This window comes from Aspergillus uvarum (assembly GCF_003184745.1).
Source record: "Aspergillus uvarum CBS 121591 unplaced genomic scaffold BO82scaffold_4, whole genome shotgun sequence".
Classification (NCBI taxonomy): Eukaryota; Fungi; Ascomycota; class Eurotiomycetes; order Eurotiales; family Aspergillaceae; genus Aspergillus; species Aspergillus uvarum.
Window position 1 is genome coordinate 139,494 of NW_020291301.1, and position 10,766 is coordinate 150,259.

At 54.6% G+C, this 10,766-nt stretch overlaps 5 protein-coding genes across 5 annotated transcripts; 2 read left to right on the plus strand and 3 right to left on the minus strand.

Moving 5' to 3' along the window:
- Positions 1-520: 520 nt before the first annotated feature.
- On the minus strand, positions 521-1,989 carry BO82DRAFT_428586 (uncharacterized protein; the record flags this gene model as incomplete). The annotated part of the gene is made up of 3 exons (XM_025640449.1): positions 521-666; positions 719-1,727; positions 1,806-1,989. 3 exons carry the CDS (start codon positions 1,987-1,989, stop codon positions 654-656), a joined length of 1,206 nt encoding a protein of 401 aa, XP_025496287.1. The 3' UTR covers positions 521-653.
- Positions 1,990-3,107: 1,118 nt separating this feature from the next.
- On the plus strand, positions 3,108-4,620 carry BO82DRAFT_350397 (RTA1 domain-containing protein). The gene is made up of 2 exons (XM_025634144.1): positions 3,108-3,177; positions 3,271-4,620. Exons 1-2 carry the CDS (start codon positions 3,166-3,168, stop codon positions 4,249-4,251), a joined length of 993 nt encoding a protein of 330 aa, XP_025496288.1. The 5' UTR covers positions 3,108-3,165; the 3' UTR covers positions 4,252-4,620.
- A 152-nt stretch (positions 4,621-4,772) lies between these two features.
- On the minus strand, positions 4,773-6,452 carry BO82DRAFT_300899 (branched-chain amino-acid transaminase). The gene is made up of 5 exons (XM_025632068.1): positions 6,252-6,452; positions 6,161-6,193; positions 5,961-6,101; positions 5,229-5,860; positions 4,773-5,159 (listed from the first exon to the last, which is right to left on the minus strand). The coding sequence occupies exons 1-5, from the start codon at positions 6,286-6,288 to the stop codon at positions 4,842-4,844; spliced, it is 1,161 nt and encodes a 386-aa protein (XP_025496289.1). The 5' UTR covers positions 6,289-6,452; the 3' UTR covers positions 4,773-4,841.
- Positions 6,453-7,590: 1,138 nt separating this feature from the next.
- Positions 7,591-8,391, plus strand: BO82DRAFT_350399 (uncharacterized protein). Its single transcript, XM_025634145.1, has 3 exons — positions 7,591-7,769; positions 7,857-8,094; positions 8,153-8,391. Exons 1-3 carry the CDS (start codon positions 7,651-7,653, stop codon positions 8,231-8,233), a joined length of 438 nt encoding a protein of 145 aa, XP_025496290.1. The 5' UTR covers positions 7,591-7,650; the 3' UTR covers positions 8,234-8,391.
- A 385-nt stretch (positions 8,392-8,776) lies between these two features.
- BO82DRAFT_360964 (acyl-CoA thioesterase) lies at positions 8,777-9,741 on the minus strand (the record flags this gene model as incomplete). The annotated part of the gene is made up of 2 exons (XM_025636797.1): positions 8,777-9,511; positions 9,598-9,741. 2 exons carry the CDS (start codon positions 9,739-9,741, stop codon positions 8,777-8,779), a joined length of 879 nt encoding a protein of 292 aa, XP_025496291.1.
- Positions 9,742-10,766: the final 1,025 nt, after the last annotated feature.

Here is a 10,766-nt window from a genome sequence, read left to right on the forward strand (position 1 = left end):
ATCTCGCTTGGAATAACATGGCCGGATTATCAGCTACGCCGACAATATTGCATCTAAAACATCGGTGAGCGATGGTATCTATCCTGTGTAGTATGTGAGAAAGAAGAGGTAACATGAACTATTCTTTAGCCTGACCCTTTACTCTTTGTGGACCCCAAATATAGGGTCAGAGTACAAGTTGTCAGATATATATGTCTAGATATTTCATGGAGCCTATACATATGATAATGCGATGCCAGACACACAGTACACAGTCTCCCGCGGCATTGTAGACTTGACGAGTGGTAACTTGCGTGGCTAGGAAGGGTAAGGAGAGACACCAATGATTTTGGTAGTTGTTCGAGCAGACTGCCCTTGTTTTTGAGCAAGATCTTAAGCATCACTCCGCATATGCCAGTCATGGCCTGGGGAACGACAAAATTTGACAGCACAGGCTCATATTATCACCAGTATAGAGTTTATTTGACAAAGCCAGTTGCTAGTACGAGGCTTAAAATGTGATGCAAGTATAAAGCCTAAGGATGGAGTGGTATAGATGGCCATTGAGATTAAGTTTATCATTTGCCTTCTTGACTCAGACTTGGGTTATTATGACTATCAACCTCTAGCGCAAGAATCGATCCTTCTGTAATACTTATCGACCACCTCGCATATCACACCCGATAACTAAATATGCATTAGGTCAGTCTGCTTCCCACAACTTGCGGAAACCACTTACCTCCAAGGATGCTCCACAAGACCATACTGGATCTCCTCAATCCACTTCTTCACTTTCAGAGTCACCGGGCCGGCCTCTTCGTCCTTGCTCAGGCCACAATCAATCGTCCGGTCGTTCCATTGAATCGATCTGACGGACGAGACGATGACCGCCGTGCCCGCGCCAAACACCTCCAACAGCCGTCCTTCCCTTGAGGCATTGGCCAGGTCCTTCATGGTGATGCACGTCTCTCTCACCTGCACCCCCTCCGGCCCCAGTCTCTCCCTCGCCAGCTCCAGAATAGACGTCCTGGTCACCCCTGGGAGGATCGTTCCATCCAAGGGGGGCGTCACCAGCTCCGTCTGCCCGGTGAGGGGATTCACCCAGACGACAAACAGATTCATCGTCCCTGCCTCAGTTACATACTCCTCGCCCCGGCTTTCATCCGCCAGAAGCCACAGATTCTGCTGCGACCCCCCCGCCGCCGCCGCCTCCTGCGGCACAATGCTGGGCGCATAGTTGCCCCCGACCTTGAACTCACCTACCCCGCCGGGCCACGCCCGGACCGGCGATCGCGTCGCCTGCAACGAGACAGCCCTCATGCCCCCGGCGAAATAATTCCCCATCGGGCAGGCAATTACGTACAGCAGCGCCGATCGCGGCCGTGACACACTGATGCTGGCCTCCGTGCCCAGCAGCGTGGGCCGCAGGTAGAGTGAGTAACCCGGCAAGGCGGGGATAAACCGCTTCTCTAACTCCACGTACTGCGTCAGCATATCCAACACGCGGCTCTCGTCGAACGTGGGCAGCGCGATTCGCGCCGCTGACCGGTTAAGCCGCTGCAGGTTCTTCTCCGGCCGGAACAGCCGTGCCTGGCCCTGCGGGTCCTTGTACGCTTTCATGCCTTCGAAGCAGGTGAAGGCGTAGTGCAGCACACAGGCCGCCGGGTCGAGGGGCAGTTTGCCATACGGCGTGATCTGGGGGTTCGTCCAGCCATGCTCTGTTGTCCATTCGAAGGTGAAAATGTGATCTAGTTGGCGGCTGTTTGGTTAGATCTGGGGGGTGTGGCTGAGGGTGCGTCCGATCACGTGACCGAGACTCGACCTACCCGTAAACGCCCGCCCGAACTGCAACTGTCCGGCCTCGGGCAGGGGACTCGGCGACTGCGTTTTCTGGATGCGGAGGAATGGCCCGGACTGCGACGACGCGTGGCGACAGTGATAGAGTGAGGCCGTGCGGATCGGGTGGATCGTGCGAGGCAGGCGGGGGAGCAGATGATGTGCCAGAGCCATCGGGGTTAGGTTACTGTGGGGAATTTCAATGGGATGACTTGTTGGGAAGCCTTACTCGTATCCCAGGACGCTTGCCGATTGTTCATCTTTTAAGTCTGAGGGTATATGTAGCGACAGTTGATCACTTGTGGTGATGCGTAGGATTTTTGGGGGCGAGAGGCCGTTTCAGACCGGTAAGTAACACCACCACACGCACGAGTACGGACTGGTAAGCACTCTACCACGCAATCGTGAAGGATGAAGGAAGAAGGATGCAGGATGAAGGATGTGACTAGTCCGTAACCACCTTGATAGACCACAGCCGCACCATCGGTCAGTTTGCACTAGTCGAGGGATGCTGCTGCTGCTATTTTTACTTGGCATTCCTGTCTGCCTACCAACACGCGGTCGAGGCTAATTGGACTGGGGTTAAATAAGCATCCAGGGTTCAGCGCCGCCTGATTCGCTGGGTCGGAAACGCTAGCCCCGATCAAGCTAAGCGGCGGGTGCGTGCCGCGCAGTCCGAACCAGGGTCGAAGGCTGAGTCTATCTGACGCTTGCCTCAAAGTAGCCTGGCGTATCCGACTCTACCACTCACGGCACGCGGATCATCCAATGGCTTTCCAGCCGCCATCTCACCTCCAAATACCCACAAACGCACATACACCACCGCAATGCTAAAATCTGACTAGTACCGTACCATGAAACTCATTTTTTCATCACTCTTTACTCTCTGTCTGCAGGCTCGCAGCAGCCTTTTCTCACCTGGAATGGTGCTGCCTGACTGGGCCCAGATTCGAAACGCCCGTCAGGGGCTAGTCCCGGCGATCTCTCAATATCACGATGCGTGGTTGAAGCTTTTGGCGGGATTCGTTCTCGGTTATGTTTCTGCCTGACACTCTCCGGCAGACTATATAGTTTCTGTCATTCCCAGTCTCAGTAACACCCGTCCTTTCTTTCCCCCCCAAACAACAGACCTCTCGCGCCACCATGAGTGCCACCACTACTGCTGCCACGGTGACGTCGGCCACGGCCTCCAGCACTGCAACATGCGTGTCCGTCACCCCGGACAAAAATGGCTATGTGCCACCTGGGGCCTGCGGCAACATCAACATGTACGAGGCTAGCTTCGGCGCCGCAGTCTTGTTTTGTGTCTTGTTCGGTCTTACAACTGCCGTCCATGTTTTCCAGGCATTCATGTTCAAGAAGGCATGTCTCTCGCCCCCGCCGTCCGCCATTCGCACGCACACAGCTCTATCCCCAGGCACACATTCCAAGAAATAAACTAACCGACTGCAACAGCGCTACGCGTGGGTTGTAATCATGGGCGCGCTCTGGGAATTGCTCTCATCAATCATGGGCGCGCTCTTCGCCAAGCACCAAAGTTCTGACTCCTACGCCACGCCGCACACCATCTTCTTCCTGCTGGCGCCCATCTGGATCAACGCCTTCCTGTACATGACCTTGGGCCGCTTGATCTACTTCTTCATCCCGGACGCCCGGCTCGGCGGGGTCTCGGCCAAACGCTTCGGCCAGATCTTCGTCTGGCTGGACATTATCTCCTTCATCGTGCAGCTGGTGGGCGCGGGCTTCACGACCTCGACCGACGCCTCCACCGCCACCACCATGATGGGCGTGCACATCTACATGGGCGGCATCGGGCTGCAGGAGTTTTTTATCTTGGTCTTCACCGGCTTTTTCATCCACCTGCAGCGCAAGATGGCCGAGATGGAGCGCACGGGCCGGTTGGACGCGGAGAAGTTGGCGCGCGGCAGCATGCGCTGGCGCTGGCTCTTCTACGCCATCTACGCCTGTCTGTTCCTCATCACCGTGCGCATCGTCTTCCGCCTGGCGCAGTACTCCCGGGGCACCGACCCCAACAACCCCGTGCTCACCCACGAGTGGTACGAGTACGTCTGGGACGCCACCCCCATGTTCTTCGCCCTGGTTGTGCTGAATGTCATCCACCCCGGCCGCGTCTTGCAGGGCCCGGATAGCGAGTTCCCGCACGTCAGCCGCCGCGAGAAGAAGCGCGTCAAGCGCGAGAAGAAGGAGGCCAAGCTGGCCGAGAAGGAGGCCCGCAAGGACCGCAAGCGCCACCGCAAGCACGGCAGCATCGCCTTTGATCTGCTCGATGCCCAGGAGCGCGGCAGCACCCCGCGTGGCTACGATGCTGGCTATGAGGCTGGGTATAATGCCGGCACCACGGCGATGCCCGCGGCTGGCGGCGACAGGGCACAGAGAACCTGGTATGATCAGCAGGGGAATGAGGTTAGACGGTGATTTCTTGGTGGGTGGGGTAAAACAATTGGATGTGATATGATTTGTCTGATTTATGCGGGTTAGATGCTCCTTGCTACCCGTTTTCCTATTTTAATTACCATTGTTTGTTTGCTCATAAACCGTCATTTCCTTTTGATCGGCGAGAGATACAACATACAGATATCAAGGCGGTAGCACTTCAAGGCGCAGGGGTGTTCGGGAGTTTACTATCTTCTTGGGTCCTTTTGTCCTCTTCTTTGTTAATATCCATATCATACGGCAGCTGTTGCACATAGTTGATCAAGTTGTCACCAAAACCTATCTTCATCTAGTGCCATACATGTTCTATCAAGTTCAAGTTGCCGACTCTACAACAATCTCAACTAGAACATTGTTCTTCATCCTGCTTAGGGCATTGCTACTGACCTTATCGGCAGACAAGTCTAGAATGACGATGATGGCTTATCTACCGCCACTATTTCCGGGCATTCGATGTACTGTAGTTTGCAAGAAGTGGAAGGGAATGACAGGATGTAATGAACTGATAGAATTTAGACTGTATTACCGATAGCCATGAATTAACCCGAAAAGCCAACGCCTAAGCCCTTTCTCTATTGGACAGTCACCTGCTCAACCGGAACTGCTTCAACCTGAGGCCCCTTGGCCGCCTCCGTGACAGGCTGCGTCTGGTTCCTGGCTTCTGGATCCACCACCTGTCTCAACCAGCCAAACGGATCCGCCACATCGCCCTTCTGGATCGCCTTGAGCTTGATCGACAGCTTCTCGCAGACACTCCCCGGCTTGTCGCTGGTGTTAAATTTGAAAAACTGCCCCTTGGACCGGTGTGTAATCGACCGGATCGAGGTGATCATCGCCGCCGTGCCAACGGCAATCACCTCATCGAAGAAAGCAAGCTCGTCGTAGGGAATCTGCATGCAGTAAATCAGCCACAGCCACACACACCCCCAGGGGTGGAAAGAGGGAAGCAAAACACTCACCGGCCGAACCTCCACCCTCCAGCCAAGCGACCTAGCCAAGTCGATCACGCTCGTGCTCGTCACGCTCTTGATGACACACTGGCTGTTAGGCACGACCAAGGTATACGGCCCCTCCGCCCCGCCGTCACCATACTTGATCCCCACGAATCCCGAGGTACTGAACTCATCGATCTCACTGCGCGTCCGACTATCAAGGTGCAGCGTGATGCCGAACCCCTCCTTGCGCGCCTTGTCACTCCACTTCAGCACCGGCGCGTAGTTGCCGCCGACCTTGACGTTGCCAACACCCACCGGGGCGGCGCGGTCCAGCTCCTCCAGCACCACCGCATCGACAGGGAGCGTGCCGTGGTAGGCGCAGAACGGCAGCGCATACACGCAGAACTTGTACTGCATGCCCGCCGCCACGGGCATCCAGCCGCCCGACCCAAACGCCAGCGGCCGGATGTATAGCGCCGCTTCGGTCTCGTGCGGCGGCACGAATTCGCTGTTGCGCGCCACGGCCAGGTTCACCGCGTCCCAGAACAGGGGCTCCGGGATGGCTGGGATGGAGACGGCTTCGCACGACCGCTGCATGCGGAGCCCGTGGTCCGTTGGACGGAAGACTTGGATCTGCCCGCTTTTGTTGCGGTAGGCTGCACGGGGTTCGCAACAGGTCAGTGACTGCGAGTTGTGCGGGTGGGGGCATGATGGGGTATGGATAAGATGAAGATAGGGCTAGAGGGGGCGGTGTACCTTTCATTCCCTCAAACACTTGCTGGCCATAGTTCAGCCCGGGCGCCAGGCCGTGGACGCGGAGGTAGTGGTCCTCTACAAAGAGGGGATCCGACCATGTGCCGGTTTGGAAGTTGAAGTCACTTTCCACGTGGCCGTTCACTGTACTGGTGTGATTAGCTATGGTGTTCTGACTAGAAGGGTGTGGAGGTGGTGTGTACCGTCCAAGAAGGAGACGCCAACCTTCTCCCATTCTGTCTCACTATGTCAGCCATTGCATCAAAACAACAAGTGAGTCCCAGGACAGCATACCGATATTAGCGGCGGGCTCAGCGGGAAAAGTAGACATGATGGGCTGGACGGTGGACTGGACTGCTTGGGTTCTGGATGTGGGAGATGATAGAGAGAGAGAGAGCGTAAGGAGTGAAGTGAGGTGCTTTGGTTGTGATCTATTGTACAGCAGAACTTTAAAAAGCGCACTTTTATAGCCGAGTGACGATTCCACCCTGACCAACTGCTGTCTCGCTAGGAAAAAGCTCTCACACAGCTCGAAAGAAAGCCAGGTCAAACCATACTATCCTCTACACTTCATCCATCCTGCCTCGCCGCATTCACCCGCTGCTTTCGGTGCTGGGGCTAATTCTTGGGGGCCTTTTTCGTTTTGGCTTCCTCAACCCAGGCTCTGTCACAGCCTTGTGCACGATGCTAGATTTTGTGTTTTGATACGACTATCGAGCATGACCCACCGAACACGAGGCAAATCCCGATCCCACATGGCTTACTAGCATGGAGAAAAAGAAAAGAGTACAAATCAAAAAGAAGCCACGTATCACGTTCATGTACGCAGCAGTCGTGTATGGTATTTTGCGGTCAGTTACACTGCAGGATCTAATCTCAGCTTGCAGCGACCAAGCCTTGGTGGCCGGTGACGATTCAGCCTCAAGGGATCCGCCGAGATACCCGTCAGGTCGCCTGGAGAACTGATTCGTGTAAGTGTCAGTCACGGTAGCATCGAAGGAAGATGGAAGAATGGGGGGTCGTATTCACCAAAGGTGTGGGTCTCGGCCCTGTGGGGTGGTTATGGCTGTGGCGGTTACAGCGATACATACTATACGACGTACAGTACATTCGCTGGATGTATTACAGTACAGACTAGACAGTACAGTACAGGTGTCTGTTTCTGTACCTGTAACAAAACGCACAGCAATTACTGTTACTGCAGCTTGCATGCAGCGAATCCTGCAATATAAGCACTAATATCGATGGAAAATTCTTTGTAGTAAATTGCAGCATCAGAATCATCTACAGCATTCTGCGACACAAACACTAAACCTGTGGGGGATACATTAGACGGACTTGTAGTAATCGAGTCATCGGAGCCGGAGCATGGATGGACGGCCTTGTTCTGGAACGCGCACGAAATTGCCAATCCTGCAGGAGTTTACTATAGCCGGTAGTCGATAAACCAATTCGATCTGTTCGACAGCCTCAACGAAGTACAATCGTATGAGGGGGGGTGAGAATCCATCCGGGTACAGAGAATGAGGAACGTCCGTCAGATAGCAATGCCTAAAGAGATCCCATCTTGCTGGCCAGTGGCATCGAGGCTCCGCAGGTTGCTTCCGGCTTTGTAATCTATATAATCGCCCATCTTTGCGCGATGCACTTCTCCAACCAACCAGTAGAACATAGCACCCACACGCAGTTGGCAATGCTCAACCGGACTACTTCCCTCCTTTCCAGCGCCCGCCGCTCGGTATGCAGCTCCATCGGTGGCCTCAGGCAGCCGAGTCGATTCCTCGCAACGACGGGATCGCCGCTGCAAGAATAGTATGCCCTCCATCCCCCTACCCCACCAACTCGCCTGGTGCGCGTGTGCGGCCGATCATGGTGAATCCTAACGGTGTCATGTCTTAGCTTTGTGGTCGTCTTCAACAAGCAGAACGCACCAGGGGCGGACCTGTCCCAGCGTCCTCAACCCATCGAGTTCAAGAACCGGGATATTGTCCTCACGTTCGCGGGAGATATGCTGGCATCGCCTGCGCCGGTCTCGGAGTCGGACCCCGCGGGGACCTTGGGAGCCTGCTTCGCGTGCCAAGCGCCTAGTGAGGAGAGTGTGCTCAAGGCTGTCCAGGCTCATGAGAATGCTGTCAAAGTAGGTGATGTTCTGCGACGGACTTGTGCGAGCAGCTCGGTAGCTAATTTGGGTGTAGGGGCTGTGGGACGTTGAGTCGGTGGAGATTTCTGCGCTGGAGACGATCCATACGGGGGATTTTGACAGGGATGGTCAATAGATGAGTTTCTTGTATCTTTGGTGGGCTTTTTGGGGGTGTTTATAATTCTGTGGTGTGGATGTGTGTAGTTTCCACAACGTTGTAATGATAGTACATTGTTTGTAGGTGTAGCACACTCAGTGGGAGAGCTAGCTTACTATCTGGATAATGTCGGCGAACATGCGCTTCCCTGCACTGTGGAAGCTTGTAGTTGAGTTGCAGTGTTTCGACTTCTGGTATGCAGTTCCGTATTTGATCTCAATGCCTCAAGTAGGGCAGCTCAGAAAGTGCATCAAATGGGAGACGTCTGATCCTTTGCGCTGGGAGCAGTGAAACTCGGGCTATAGCATAAAGATCTTTGAAGCGCGATACGGCTGACGACCGTTATTCTCGATGATACAATGTCTCCCAAAGATCCCAAGAATCTAATCTTTCCAATTACCGATAGCAAGAAGACAGCACACTCCAATGTCTTCATTCAGGTATCTTGTCTATCTACAAGCATCCGACACATAAACTGCACCCCTGACCGCTCGCCTCTGCACAAGTCACACAGCTGATTGATCAGAAATCTCTATATCTCCCCAGCACAGCTGACTCCCTAAACTTCGTCAAAGAAGGCAAGACCTCCAAACCAGAAAATCCGCCAGCAACCGCCATGCCCTTTTGGTTCTCTGCCTCAAATTGCTCCTTGCTCCAACCCACGGCCCCCTTCGGATCTACCACCGCACCCTTTTCACCTGCTGGCGGTAATAAGCCACACTCACGCAGCACCCCCTCAGGCTTGACCGTAACCCTCCCCTCCTTGAACACATATCGCGCCAGCCCTGACGCCAACACAAACTTGGCGTCCGGGTCTCCCCTGATGCTCCCGTCACTTGCCAGCGCCCCCTTCTTGACGAAGTAACTCACGACATACACCCACTTCTCATCCCACGCCAGCACCCGCGACCAGACCTCGTAGCGCTGCAGCGGCTTGACCTCGCGGTGAAACAGGCATGAGACGCCGCCCATGGCCATAAGCAGCGGCCTTTTCCGGTTGGTGACGCTCGGCATGCACGAGGTCGAAATTACGTGCTTGAAGTGCGCCATCATCAGCTGCGTGCGGTTGATGTCCAGATCAGAGAAGAAGGTGCTGTTGGACTTGTGTAGGTTGTAGTCGCACTCGATGATTGGGTTGGCACATTCGGTGACCAGGTAGCTGTACACACGCGGCCGGCCCTGCGCGTCGACCAGGGGCGCGGGCTGGCGCGAGCGCTTCCAGAGCAGTTCTGTGAGGAGGCCTTTGAAGAGTCGGTACTGCGGGGGTGAAATTAGTGTCTGTCTGTCTGTCTGTCTGAGGTCGAGAGCTCAATATCTGGTAGGAGTGCAAGACGAGAACTTACATGCCAGACGCCGGGTATTCCCTTCGCATTCGAGAAAAGAAACAGCATTCCTGCGCCGACAAGCACCCTGTTCAGGGTGAGGGCATCCCAGGCCGTGCTGAGGAGGGTCTCGACGTCGCCGAGCGACGCTGGGAGCTGGAACATGGTTGCGCTGTTGGAGAGTGGAAAGTTAATGGCTGGAGGTTGCGGACTGGGAAAGACACCACACGGGACAAAAGAGAGATCAAGCAATTCCGTCAAGTCGATCACGCTCAAGGCCATAAAGTCGAAGGTCGAATGCAGTGGAAATTCCTCCGCTCGCGTAAGCTGCACCACATTTTCCAAGTGTTGGAATTGGCTAGTCTCAGGCGTGAAGGATCTCCGCGAAGTCCAAAAGTGGCGGAGGAGCCCGGATCTCCGCCTGACCAAAGGATCTTTTTAGCGTCTCTGCAGGATTCTGTCGTATTGATTTTTTGATTTTTTATTTTTGACGTGATGTATTGTAAGTATGCCTTGTACTGTGAGTAATGACAGTAATAGCCGTGGAATAGATTACGCCGAAATACCCCGAAAATAACAGTAAGTGACGGCTAGGGAGGGATGAGAATGTAAAATCGGTAAGTATCGTAAATTAGGGCTCAGCTCGATCGTATTACCAACTCTCTTCCAACGACATCTCCTTAACTGAACCAGACTCCTAGCTTCTTTGCCAGCCATTCCTGTAGGATCTGGCGGGTATGAGCGAAAATTCCCTAAAAAAGACATATGTCTCAGGTCGACTGGCACGGCGACTCCCAGTTTCGCTCTAGCCAGCCTGCTAGGACGCTAGCATGGCTCTAGACTTTGGCGGCTAGGCGCAGAAAGGAGCAAAGGATGGCGAGCTGGACGGCCAGCAGAAGCAAATGCATTCCTGCTTGGTGGGTGGTGGTTTGCAGGGAGGTGCCACGAGGGTGACATGGCTGCAGGAACTGTCGCCCACCGTGCAGCTGTTGCCAGGATATTCGACGTATCCACCACGTGGCGTGGCGTTTACGGCTGGCCTGACTGAAGGACTGATTCGATGATGACATTCTTGGGGGCCGCAAAAGGCTGTGCGAAGGGTGGCCAGTAGTTCACTTGTCGGGACTTTTCCCACGTGGGCAGCCTACAAATCCAAGCCCTCGTCTGCAAATCATCCTCGCGACGTACAG